The sequence below is a fragment of the Mycena indigotica genome, assembly GCF_014461135.1.
Source record: "Mycena indigotica strain 171206Taipei chromosome Unknown Mind.scaff0003, whole genome shotgun sequence".
Classification (NCBI taxonomy): domain Eukaryota; kingdom Fungi; phylum Basidiomycota; class Agaricomycetes; order Agaricales; family Mycenaceae; genus Mycena; species Mycena indigotica.
In genome coordinates, this window is record NW_023503002.1 from 3988001 (window position 1) to 4001778 (window position 13778).

At 49.6% G+C, this 13778-nt stretch overlaps 2 protein-coding genes across 2 annotated transcripts; both read left to right on the forward strand.

Moving 5' to 3' along the window:
• Positions 1-2266: 2266 nt before the first annotated feature.
• On the forward strand, positions 2267-3388 carry MIND_00386900 (uncharacterized protein; the record flags this gene model as incomplete). The annotated part of the gene is made up of 2 exons (XM_037360700.1): positions 2267-3295; positions 3356-3388. Exons 1-2 carry the CDS (start codon positions 2276-2278, stop codon positions 3386-3388), a joined length of 1053 nt encoding a protein of 350 aa, XP_037223585.1. The 5' UTR covers positions 2267-2275.
• A 1232-nt stretch (positions 3389-4620) lies between these two features.
• MIND_00387000 (Cyclin N-terminal domain-containing protein) lies at positions 4621-5476 on the forward strand (the record flags this gene model as incomplete). The annotated part of the gene is made up of 2 exons (XM_037360701.1): positions 4621-4729; positions 4782-5476. The coding sequence occupies 2 exons, from the start codon at positions 4621-4623 to the stop codon at positions 5474-5476; spliced, it is 804 nt and encodes a 267-aa protein (XP_037223586.1).
• Positions 5477-13778: the final 8302 nt, after the last annotated feature.

Here is a 13778-nt window from a genome sequence, read left to right on the forward strand (position 1 = left end):
CAGTCAAAAATAACTGGATCATGAGAGGAGAACTTGAAGGTAAGAAGGAACATTACATCAATTATTATTCCTAATTAGGTTGGTGGCTAGAGTCTTACATCGAACATCATTTCACAATCCTGAATTGGCTGGCAATGACTGAGGCTAGCCTTTGCTGCTATATTGATGTGTAATATTTACCATTCATTCTACCACAACAGCATCCTATAGGAAATACACATGCTCATGCACACACTCTTGCTCTGGTACATATATATTACAGCAAAGCCTTTCACCTATTATCCCAGCTTTTCTTATTGACAGCTGCATATCATCTGCCATGCTTCTTTCCCTCCTCTATACCAAGGGGGTCCCAAGATCCTTATCACGAACATGGGGAGGGGGGTCCCGACCCTGGTGAAAAAAAACTTTTATAAGTTGAATTTGTATTTTGTATAGGCTTGGGGGGGTTGGCGAACGAGTTTGCACCTACCTTTCCGATGTTCCGCCGTTCAATATGGCAACAACATGGCTATTTTGGGTATCAGAACACGTCATCGGCGTTTCGGGGCCGGCCAGCGGCCACGTGAGCGCCAAATTTTCACACAGGACGACGTTGGGAGGGCGTTGACAGATCAGTGATTGTGCGCACAAGATGGAGGGCCGGACCGGAAATGCCATTGGAATTGGACCGAAATTGGAGTTGTCTCCAAGGGGCCGAAAGGGAGGTACCCCTGACAAACCCTAGATACTATGTTTTTATGGTGCTGGGTGCAAGATATCATATACAGCTTTATATTCCAATTAGGATTAGTCACATTTTACAGCTTTTGTTACCCATTTGGGGCTTTAACAGCAGTGATGCCAAGAATGGGAATGTGGAGCAATTGAATTGCCAATGCCAGTGCCAAACATGTGCATACATTCACATGACATCTGCTTAATATAATACTCGAACACCATCTCTAACATGACATTCAGTATAAAAATTTCAATTTGAATTATTTGAGGCACCCAGAAATGTCAAAAATCAGCCCTATGGGACATCTTTTTGCTCAAATCTGTGTGACATGTGAAAAGAAAAAATCATATAAATCAGCAGTGTGACGCATAACATGCAAACTGAGTAAAATACTACAGTACTTACCTGACTACCAGCCTCTATACTCACTTATTTTCAGTTTCACATTCTTATCTTATATATGAAAATAGCTAGAAGGAGAAAGTCACATTTTGGTCATGTGGATACATGTGATATGAACATAAATACTCTCAGATACTGTCCGCTGGCTGCAAGTATGCATAATGGGAGAAAAGGCAACAAACACAAGCCAAAACATATCAAATCTCAAAAACATATCTAGTGTGACTGTGACTGTGACCACTACCATTTTGGGTTTTGGTGTTGGATTTGGGTGGTGTTCATTTTGGAGTGGATTGATATTGAGAGTATGTCTTGCTACTAGAGTAATGCTCTGTATGTTACACTGGCTCTTACTTAAATCCCTCTTCACCCACCTCAATACCACTACAACCACCTTGTTCACACATGCTACTGTCAACATCAACATTGATCCTCTTATGATCACAACCATACCTGCACATAAGCTTCTTAGTTGACCTGGTCATCTCTATTGGCATGATATTGCTCTTATGGGTTGAAGCATGGATATACTTAAATAATACTTTCCATCAAGCCCTGAACACATCTGCAACTATGAATAGATATATTTTCTTCTCTAATAGGTGAATATGAGATAAGTGTAATACCATAATTTGACCATAATGTGAATGCATATACTGACCCATTTCATCCAATTAGGCCGGTCACAGTCACATTAGATTTTTTGGCCAAAATATTTTGGCAGGTCATTGGCAGGTCACAGGTCACAGCCAAATCTTTGGGTCCCAAAGTCAACCCAAAGTGTCCCTTCATGAAGATTTTCAAATTTTCCGCGGCACGCCAAATTTCCTAATCGGGTAATAGGTCACGCGAAATTCGGCCTGCAGCCGAATTAAACATTTCGGCCAAATGGTCATGGGTCACAGGCCTGCTGAATTGATCCAAATGGGTCAGCAATTCATATTTGGCCAGAACTATAAGAAAAGGCTAGTGAGCGGCAGCTAGGTGTGCGGCAATAATTGAGCGAACGCCATGTTATCCTACAGCGCGCTATTGTCCGCGACCCTGAGTTGCCATCGCCACGAGGCCCTGATCCCATCACCTTCGATGTGACATACGTGTATATGCCGATCGATCTGTGACCTCCGGTTTCACAACTTGCTCCTGACGACCATGTCTGGCCCCGTCCCGATCGTCGACGCCGCACACCCGTTTGCGCGGGACTCCGACGAGCTCAACCCGCCTGACATCATTATGCGCTCCGCTGACAGAGTCGACTTCTTCGCTCACAAGCAGATGCTCGCATTCTCGTCGAACTGCTTCGCCAACATGTTTGCCTTTCCCGCGCCAACTGTCGACGACGCGAACCCGACGCGTGCTGGCCTGACTGTCGTCGTGGTCCCGGAGCCCGCTGTTGCGCTCCGCGTGCTTCTGCTTATGTCTTATCCCCGGTTTTCTGCTACCTACATCGTCGACTCGTTCGACGGCGTCGCCGAGGCCTATGCCGCGGCGAAGAAATACGATATTCCTGCGGCGATCACTCACATCCCCAAGCTTCTCCTGGAACCTGTGCTCCTCGCGCGCGAGCCCTATCGCGTCTTCGCCATCGCCCACATTTTACAGTTGGAGGACATTGCGAAGGCCGCTGCGGCAGAAACGCTGAAGCACCCGATCCTCGGTCCGGCGGCCCATGTCCCGGAGTATGCCCTTATTTCTGCCCACCAGCTGTGGCAGCTCCATGCTTTCCGCCGCGAGGTTGCTGATGTGTTGAAGGGCATTGTCGAACTATTTGTCCGTCCCTGTCTCGCGGAAAACCTAGTCATATACGACGACGCTTTCACGCCCGAGCGAGCGCATCTGACGCTCGTCTGGTGGTCCCCAATGGGCCCGCGCGGGAAACACGCGGTTGGTTGTGGAGCCTCCCTTCTCGCCGTCCCCGAGGACTTTCCGGAAGTATTGGTAGTCCCTGCCCCCTGGTTCAGCGAACACATCGACCGCGTCATGCAGCGCGTCAGCTCGCTCTACACGCCCTTCGAAACGAATGTCGACCACGTCGCCGAGTTTTTGGGGCAGATAACGCCGGAAATCATCACCGCCACATCCAAGTGCCCGCTGTGCACCGCGAAAGCGGCAACGGACTTGAAGGAGTTGGCGGATGGGTTCAGGGTCGTCGCAAAGGGGAGCATCGAGCATGTGAGGAACCCTGCTTCAATTGCTTGCCATTCTCAAGTTGTCTGACGAATCCAAAAACAGGTTCTGCAGAAAACGACATTCATTACACTTTAGAACGTTGTCCATATCACCTTTCCCAAATATAGTGTTGATCGGCTCGTGCGATATCTCCGCGTCGGGTGGGCAGGTCCGAGTACTGAGCACCGTCAAGAGATGGAGATCACTACAGGATAGTCTGATCGATACTCGGAACGAACACAGGCGTCGGCTATGGTGGTGGGCAGCTCGATGTGCGGTTTAAGGTCACGAGGTGTTCACAACTTCATTTCGAGAACACTGTGCTGTGAGCTTTCCTGATGCGAGTAGCACCTCATCGAAACGTCGGTCGATAAGTGGTCATGAGCGAACGGCGCGCTGGCACCGGCAAATGCGCGCCATGTGCGCATGCCTTGAAATTGGCTTGGAATCGCAGGCTTCTGTTCTTCCTCAATATTGATCAAGTGGTACGGAAGCAAACATGAGCGTTAAGCGACACGGTGGCCCCTGCCTGTTGACAGCGCGTTTATTGGCGTGAGAGGGTGAACCGAGGAAGACAGAAGATGGTGATATATTGGCGGATTCTATTTCTCGTCGGGGTGGCAGCTGAGCAGAGTGATTGTGTGGCACGTCGACCAGGTGGATTGCGCCGTAACGTTAATTGCATTTAATATAGGTGGAATGTGGCCAAGAATGGGACCAAGCAGCCGCTCTTGAGTCTTGACATTGAAGATAGGGCCAGGCCTTCAGATAAGATCGATGGATAGGATGAGCACCTGCCGCGGTCCAGTCTGGGCGGCGCTGTCAAGCGGCTTTGAGCAAGGGTATACAGGCAGGCGATCATTCGAGCCAGGTCATGGTGGCGGGCATCCGGACTGGTCCACTGGAGAGTTCTTGTCAATGTTTCTCTTCTGAGTCCTCAGCACCGAAGTTGACCACGAGCATACCAACCGGCGGACCATTCGCGTCCACCCCTGTAGTGCGACGTCCAGTTGGTTGGTCGCGCTCCACCTCCAGGACGATCACGATGGGATGCGCAGGCAGCGCAGTTGGGTTGGGTAAGATAGGCGCACAGGCGCACAGACGTCACATCCGGCTGACAGTCCCACGCTGACACATACGCAAGCGAATCTCCCAAATCGGGACCCGCGGCCATCGGTGATCTGAGCTGGCTGACCCGGCTCGGCTCGTGTGAGTCATCCGCATTTGGTGCGCCACACCTTTTCTTTCACGGTCATGGCGGTATATAAGGGGGCTGCGGGCCGCGGCGCTCCCTCCGACCTACTTTCCACCACTCCCGCCTACCGCAGATGCACACCTCCGGCTCCAGCTCTTCGCTTATACACGCGGCCGACCCCGCCACACACTCGCCTGCGCTGATGGAGCTCATCGATATACGACTGACAAAGCCTGTCGTCGGTGCGTCGCCTCTTGTCTTATCTCTTTCTTTGAGACTCAACTTCTCTTTTAGAGTACCTCATTGAATGCGTCGTCGAGACGGTCGACTTCGCGATGGGCCGTGTCTCGACGCCGAGGGGCCGAAACCCGTCGCGCTACCTCTCCTCTTTTACCACCTTCGCCAACAACGTTCTGACACGGGCTGAGGTCACGCCAGCTACAGTCTTCGCGTCCCTCGTGTACATCTCCCGCGCCCGTCCACACCTCTCTATTGCCCTCGAAGAGTGGGCGCTGGAGCGTGTGTTCCTTGGCGCGCTCATCGTGGCGAGCAAATACACAAATGACTCGACGCTGAAGAATGTCCACTGGGCGTTGTGCACGGGCGTCTTTGGCAAGCGCGACGTGGGGAGAATCGAGCGTGAATTCCTCGAAGTGCTCAACTGGGAGCTGTCTATCAAAGAATCCGACCTCCTCGCGCACCATTCCGCGCTTGTGGCCGTCGCTTTCCCGTCCAAACCCACCCTAATCTCCTTCGTCCGCACCCGCATCCGCTATTCCTCCTCTGCTTCCATTCCCGAGTTTGCCCCAAGCTCCCCGGGTTCGTCGCTCGGCTCGTTGTCGCCCCCGACACCACAGCCGCAGCCCGTGCCTGTCGACATCGTCTCCCGGCATAAGCCGAAGGGCCGGTTCAGCGACATCATCCGTGCCTTCCCGATTCACATACCGATCCGCCACCACGCGCACCATCCTCGCATCCACGTCGCTTAAACCATCGCCCGTGGCGCTTGTTTTCCTGCGATCCGCGCGAATATGAGTAGCGCCTTTCGCCTGCCAGTGGCCCTCGCCGCTTGGCACCCGCGCCGCAGTACGCTGCTTGACGTTGGTTGGTCGCGGCTGCGCTTTATTGGTATCTATCATTCATATGACTCGGATATCATGGACTTGCACCGCGTTCAATATGCATACAACTTTTGTCCTCATACGTACCTCCCTACATGTCGTCGTATATTCGCTGAGTTATCTCCAACTTTAAGAAACTTAAAGAAAGAAGTGAATGCAGAAGACTGTTTGAGGTATGTTGTGTCTTCTGAGTCTTTTCTCTACCGGTACCTGTCTATTCACATTGGGGAAATTCCTGTTATTGTGTAGCTATGGGCTATGGGCAATATAGTGTAACATTAATAATGTCTGATAGTTAAGTTGCCATAAATGAAAGTTCTCCTGTCATGTTGGTAAGTCATCACCAAATTAGGTCGATTGTTGTAATATTCTGACAAATGACTTACAATCCTCCTATAACCTCCAAAATCTGGTACTACCCATCACATGTCTGATAGCTGGTCTGTAGACAAGTTGAAAGGGCCTCTTCAAATGGGCAAACCCCAATAAGACTGCTGCTATACTTTCATTAGCTGTGATGTTTTTCCAAGCTTTCAAACTGTTGCTTGACTTGCCAAAGTTTACAATGTGTACAATCTTCTTTGTATTTCCAAGCAACTTCAATATAAACAACTACTTGCCACTCTTAGCTTGTGTGACAGTTGCTTATACGAACTCACTAGAATTTTGAATCCCAACAATGAGTTCATAACCAGCTCCAATGGTTGTCGAGCCAATAGATCGGTATTTGGTGGCGACAAGACTGATGGCCACTTGTCGCCCTCAAAGTGCCTGTGAGTTTGTGACAGCAAGGCAAGGGCCTTTCAGACCCAAACAACTGCATCAGAAACTGCTCAAGGCTTATTGGATGGACAAAGCATTAGTTATATTTGCAAGGGTATACCAACACAACCATGGCTTACAAGTGGAGCAAAGCAGAAGGGTCAATTATTGGACGGTGTTTAGTCCAATTATTATTTAAGTGGTTTCAGGCCTAGAATGATTGCTAGCTATTATTGCTCCAGCTTGGAAGATACGATACGACACTACGTATGTTGACAATATTTGGTAGGTAATAAGGTAGGGCAAACACGAGACCAGTTGAGACGACAACGAATGCCACGAGTGGGAGTCGAGGAGCAAACAGCGAAGACGAAATGATGCATGCGCGGTCAGTGAGGGGAGGGCGGAACATTATGGGCAGCGCGGTGACGACGTTGCAATAGCGCCTCGTCTTCAGATTCGCTGTCTTCACCGCCTGAGGCTTGCTCGTCAGAAATAGACCCAAATGTTCGTCTGAAGATGATTAGAGCAAATCAATAAGAGAATATGTGTCTTACTCAGTCAACCAGTCCAACGTTTCCTTGCCCCAGTCATGAAGATCGGGGTTGGTGTCGTCTTCGAAAGCGGCGAGAACCTTGTGATACAAGTCAAGAAATTTGTATTTGCGTCCTTCGGTATTCGTCCAATGGGGAACGTCGCTTATTGCGATGCGGATCTGTGCGCGTTTACAATGGCCATCTGCGAGAGAAAACTAGACACGAACTTGGACGACGACATAGGCAACAATATGGGCGGTGATTCGATGAATTTTGTGGATGGTCGCTAGGCAGCCAGGGGTAAGCTCGTCGTTGGGCTGATGACTGGCGTCTACTCGGGTAACAAGTAGCATCCGAATCCCCTTTAGTTGTCAGCAGAAATACTCGACGGAAGAGGACAGCATACTTACTCGGACGATGGCTACATTTCTGAAAAGATTACGCTGATAGGCGTCGGGGACCCATCCGTCGTCTGGATAACAAAATGAAGGAAAGCGCTTCGAAGAGGGTTGGTAGGTCTTCGAAACAATCTTGGTCATGATTCTAGTAAGCTGATTATGAGCGACTGAATCCGGTAAGAGAGATGATTGCTTACGCTTGAGCATTCTCCGAAAGCAATGGAGCAGGCCTGATCGCGAGTGTCAGGAAAGTTGCTTCGGATACAATTGAGGCTTACTGAGATGGCTTTCCGTAGACGATTGGGGGGAAGGACGAGCGATCTATCCAAGGCATCAGCAGCATCCTTAGTTGAGGGTGAGCTAGTCCGCATTCAGATTTGTTCATTCCAGGTTCAATCGATGGATAGAATTGGTCTTGACCGGGAACAGGAAGAAGAATGCGAAGTCCGTTTTTGAAAGTACTAGTATCTTGTGTGCGAGCGTCTCGGGCTGCTTTGGCTAACTATTGTGCTATGAGAAACGCAAGACAACCAAAAAAGAAAATGACGTCCCTTCTCGCCGAGAGATTTCCACAACGCGGGCTTGGTTTTAGATTCAAGGTAGATCCACTGGAGAACGGTCAACAATTGTATTCGACAGCTCGAGAGCATCTTGTCGAAAACTGCAGCATGATGTAATGCTCGTTCACTATGATATATTCAGTGGAAGACACTGAGAGTAGAGCGAAAAAAGGAACACCTTGAGGGCAACGTCGAGAAACTCTCTTTAGCCGCAACATGGTCTAATGAATTCATGCAACCATATTCCAAAATCCGTCGCATGTCCCAGAAAGCGTCTGCCCCTTGAGGCACGAATTTCGCAGCATCCACCAGCTGCTCGAAGGCCGACCTATGGAAACTGAAATGGGTCAGCCTATATATCAAGCCAAAGAATGAGGATTACGCGTTTCGAGGTGGCCCCTTACGCCTTCCGAGTACTTGGAGTGACTGTGGTTGTGAAGAGTCTGCGGGCGGCAGTGAAAGGTGTCCAAGATGTCGCAGTATGTCGTCCAAATGTGCCTGTTCTTCACGACCCAGAACCGGGAGAGCAGGTGTAGTTTGGATGGCGTCCGAGTCGGTCATGAAGATGCGCCTGGGAGTGTCACACTTGCATTGCGGCTTATATCTGCCAGTGGAGATGCTGAGCCTTGGCAGCAGTGAGTTGCGGCGCGCAGCGGCAGCGATGCCATGAGACGGGAGGAAAAGAACGGGTGCAGAAGAATATGATGGTCACATGTGGTCACATATGGTCACATGGTCACATTCGTTCGCCATTTCGAGTGTTGATATTATTTTCAGCCTGAGGCCCAGTGAGAATAGAGAATCCCGTCCGGCGCAATATGAGCGAGAACGAGTCACAACGAGGTCACTCGTTCTTGCTCGTCAATTTGCCGTTTACTCGATCGTTGGGTGAGACAGGTAGAACGAGGTGTTTACATAACAAGGTAAATCGCTATCGAGAGATGAATGCATTCCACATTCCCTGCTCCAGATGACCACACTGCATACCCATCTATGTACCAGGTTTGCAATGCGCAGGTGTTGCCTTGCAACACGGGTACCGTAACACATCTTCGAATCCATCTCCATCCGTATTGCTCAAGGTAGAATACGTTCATTGAATCACTGAGGAAACGTTTGAGCGACGGGTATTCGAGCAATAGAACTCATACCGTTCGTAAGAGGGAAAATTTGAAGCCAACAATTACGTCGGGATTGGTCCCATTGGTGCCGATGTAACTTGCTTCTTTGCTCCTTCGCATCTACCCTCCGTTTTTACCATCGCTAGATTTACCATGAGTAGATTGTCGCTGCAAGAAGATAAGGTACCTCGCTTGACAGGTTGAGGAAGTCGTACGAGTCAAATGTTGCTCTCGACACCTTTGAAATCTTCTTTTCCGAGAAATACGAGAGAAAAGTTTCTAAAATGTGTCGAGCACTGCCAAGAAGTGTAAAAAAACTGACCTAGCACTCTGTGATGTGTTCGCGCGAATGTAGGACTCTTGACTCGATTTGTCGTCACTTGTGAAGGATGTCAGTAGCTAGCCACAAGTTGTGGTAGTCTCACACGATTCAAGTTAAGTGGGTTCCGTCTTTGCAGTAATAAGCTCGTTTCTTGATGTTGGTACAACAGGCGGTCCAAAGCGTTCGAGTGTGGTATTGAAGTGAGTAAAAATCACCGAGGGGAGCACAAGTTTCTACAGTGATTATGCACCTAAATCGAGAAGTGAGATCCTAGTAAATGTAGGAGTAGAATACCATGGGTGGTGTACTTGGAAGCGGCGCCGGTGCCTGTATGGCAAGAGATTGGGGAGCAGGCTAGTATTGAGTCAAAATCAAAGGGAAGAATGACCTCGAGGTTGGGGGTTCAGACAAGAGTGTTTCGATGGGTTCTGGGTGCAGAAGAGGAACGGGAGATGGGGGTAACATTAACCACTGGCGGGTTGACGATTGCAGTAGTAGGTGGGACTGTCGCAACGATCAGCGGATTGGACGACGGAGGAGAACCTGGCCGACTATGGCGGGACTTGTCCAAGTCAGAGGCCGCCACTGGCAGTCTACGCTTCTTCTGCTTCTTGCGCTTGTCTGCAGAGGTCGGTGGTGGAAGAGTTCCAGTGGCCTCATTCGATGGCGGCGCTTGCACAGTGGAGTTGATTTCAATGTCATCGATGTCGATAAGTTGCGTGGGAACGGGCATTGCAAGACGCAGCGAGTGAGCATATTCGGAATTATGGTAGTCGGGCGGCTTGAAAAGAGCGAGGTGGTATGTTCCACAACGAAGTTTCCTCCAAGACCATCTTTCCTCCGTGGCAGCGACGGAGTGCAGCTGCATTTGTCTCTTTGGCGGCTGGTCCATGGCGGAAGCGTGGGTCAGTCTTACTCGCTGACTTGTTCAAGTTGTTACAGTTTGTGTCAGCTCGTTCCGAGTTCTCACTGATCCTGAGGTCGCAGAAGGAGTTGTGATTCATTGATATTGTAGTTGTGCTGCAGCGGGGAAATACTGGATGTAATAGAACGAAGCAGGGACAGAACATGATCAGCCAAACACAAAACAAAATAGTGAGCAGTCGGAAAAAGAACCCAGTCGAAGTATCATGCTCTCCGCGCGTCATATTTCCTGCGTCGATCGAAGATGCATTTGCGAAAAAAGACAAGTGGTCCAATGATCAGTTTCGGTACCTAAAACAGATCAGTAAAGCAGCCGAACGACGGACAAGAGATTACTTGATTTGTTGGCTAAGCTGCAGCATGCGAGTCAAGAGCTTTGGAGCAAGCACGGGATCCTTCATGATATTTTTTATTTCCGTGAGGATGGAGCGATACACAGGGCGGGCATTAGCAACACTCCACCGTTCGGGACCATGGAGCAAAATATAGAGGCAGTGATGCAACTAGAAAAGGTCAGAACTCATAGCAATCCCATCGAGTGTGTTCGTACCAAAGTTCCCACATAAGCATAAGCGGGGAAAGGAATCTGAAACTCAAATTGGGAGGGACGGATGAAGGCGCCGTACACGTCGTGATTGAGGAACCACATGATTGCCTCGTCGAAAACTGGGTGGTTCAAGAGACGATCGAAGTGGCTGTGCTGCCAAGAACGTCAGCATGAAACGGGCTGGCTGGAAAAAGAGTTGACCGAGTTTCCATGCTCAAGAAAAGTGAAAAACCCTAGCCAGTCGGTGTAACAGTTTTTGGTATATTCGGCGCGCTCCTCCTGGGTCCATGCCTCTTTAGTCGCGGGGTTGACTAGTTGGTCGTCAGGCACTGTCGCATGTTGCTTGATGATCCCCTTGAGTGCGATGTCCTGAGCAGAACGCACTCTGGAGGATTGATAGCTAAGCTACACAAGAGATAGTAATGAAAAGAATGGTCAACTGCAAGAGAATAACTTACGTAGTGCGTCAATTCGGTCCGGTGCTCGTCGAGAAAGGCTATGTCAGATGTTAGATGGGTGAGCTTCACAAGTGATAAGAAACAACATTTAGGCAGATGGACAGCGGATCCAGCATTCAGAGCGTTCCTCGCTTCCTCCAGAGAATCAGCGAACCGATGAAAACTCCTTCGCAAGTGCGTGAAACCGGACGTCGTCCATATATCAAACTCTATGTTAGCCGCAGCTTTCTCGACACACTTGATCCATTGAGGATGGTCGCGCTGGAATTGATCGTAGAACTGTGCATTGCTGAGATCGCTGGTCTTCGTGTTCGGCGATGGCTGAGAACTGTCCATCGGCTGATCAATAGAGACATCTGTGAACACATGAGTAAGGAAATTGCCGGCACCAAACGACAAACGCTTTGCGAGGTAGAGGCAGCAACGGCCGGAGGAGGAGCCGATGGCTGTTTTACCTAGAGGAGTTAGCAAAGCTTTCAGAAAATGACTGTCATTACCCAGCTTGCGTTGGACGACCAACTTGAAGGGTGCATCGGTTGGTTGAGGAAGGACAATCCCATAGTGAAAGCAGGCGGCGGAGAGGGGGTGGTGGAGGGAGAAACTTGAACGACATGAGGGCGGTGGCCGCTTCTCGATGTCGTGGGTTAACTGCAACAAGACATTGACTGACGAGTTTCGTCAGGTGTTGATGCGCTTCCACGATCTAGAAATCACAATGTGAGCATAAATGGAATATCATATGGGAGCCTTACAGAGCGCAGGAACTCCGGGTTACTTATGTCGGGAACATCGGGATCAGTGGAAGCTGCAGGTCAGGTCAAAAAATGAAAGATTGAGAGCGAGGTAATATTTACCATAGTCGTGGTTGGGGTTAATATCTAAGAGCTGAGCAAAAAGCGTACGGTCGTCCTTGTCGTCGAGCAACTTCGCTGGATCGACAGTCATGGTGGAGTGGAAATGTGGGTGTGGCACCGTGACGTTCGTTGACTCAGGATGTGACGGATGATTTGATTCGATTGCCAAGTGTTGACTCAGCTACTCTTCCTTTGAGCGTCAACTACCGAGTATATCGCTGAGCCAGATTCGAAATGACTACGGAAAACCCTGACCTGCTCCCCAAAACGAATATCACGATGGAGTTGCACACGGCGTTGGAGTCGTCCACGAACATTGGCGGCGACCACCATCCACTGTTGCACTGTGTAAGGGCAGATGGAAAGCAGCTCCTTGTAAGGCCCTTTCCAGCTCATGTGTGCTGAACTCTAAGTCGGTTTACAGAAATTGAATCTTCAAAACACCACACTGTGCTTCCCCTCCACTGAGCAAGGAGCAGATAGTGTGCTTCATCTTCTCCAAGCCAGGAAGCAAAGATGCATTTCCGAAGAACGAGTTGTCGAAATACGCATTCACGAAGTTTTGCAACATCTCTACATTTTGCGAAGTGAATTAGAGGAAGTCAAAAGAGATCTCTCAGCGGCCCAAGACGACGTGGGTCAGGCCCGCTGCACAATTCGCGCTCTCGGACTGCCTGTTGGTTTAGCGGACGGAGAGTCGGAGACCTGTATTCAGTGTATTGTCGAGAATTAACAGAGTTCGATCGTTTTGTGCCAAGATAAGAACCTGCTTGATGAAACTGAAATGGGATAACTTTTTGGCGAAGCTATCTGAAGCGAAACCACCCGAATTCGATCTCGATTGGTTGACTTGGCCAACATGCTAATACAATAACAATGGGAGCAATATGTGATACATGTACATGACAAGTCTACTCTTCCATCTCGTTTCCGCTGTTGTTGTACGGTCGCTATCTAACTTCAATGGGATCCTGTAAGAGAACAAATGAGAAAAGGAATAAGATAGAAAGAAAAACGAACCATCCGGCTTGTTCTCGATGGGTTCTGCAAGTGACGGCGATTTCAGCGAGGAAATAGCCGTGAGATGCTCAGTCGGTCAACCTTTGGTCAGGGTAAGGCGACGCATGTAGACGGCGACTGGAGACTAATCAGAGTACTTTGATTGGGTGAGGGGAGGACATACCGCGCTCGAGCAGGTCGAGGTAGAACGCGCCAGGATAGTTGGGCACCTTCTCAGCAGCCGGCAGGACAGTCTACAGCGCGTCGAGCCAGAAGTCGAGCTGGATAGGCTGCTCGTGGAAGCGAATCTCTTCCCGGGTTGGGGATTGTTGACATGATATCGATGAGGATGGATGTGAAGCAAATCGAAGTTAGCAAATAGTACTCCCATAATGATGACGAGAGAACTCCGATTCGCTACAGGGAGACTCCATGCAGTGTCCTAGGAAGATGTTATAGATCATAGAATACAAGCGAAAATAGTGACGGTTTACCCTTGAGGCCACCAAGACCTGAATGGCTCCGGCTTCGGACAATTGCTGCACAATACGCTTGTCTTGTTCGAAGCTTCGTGAGGGTAACCGGTACCGTGCTTCAGGCATTCTACTACTCTCGATCCGTGATGCTGATCATTTGCAGGACGTCCATGACAGGGGAGTCGATATATCGATGCTCTCTGCCTTCGTAGG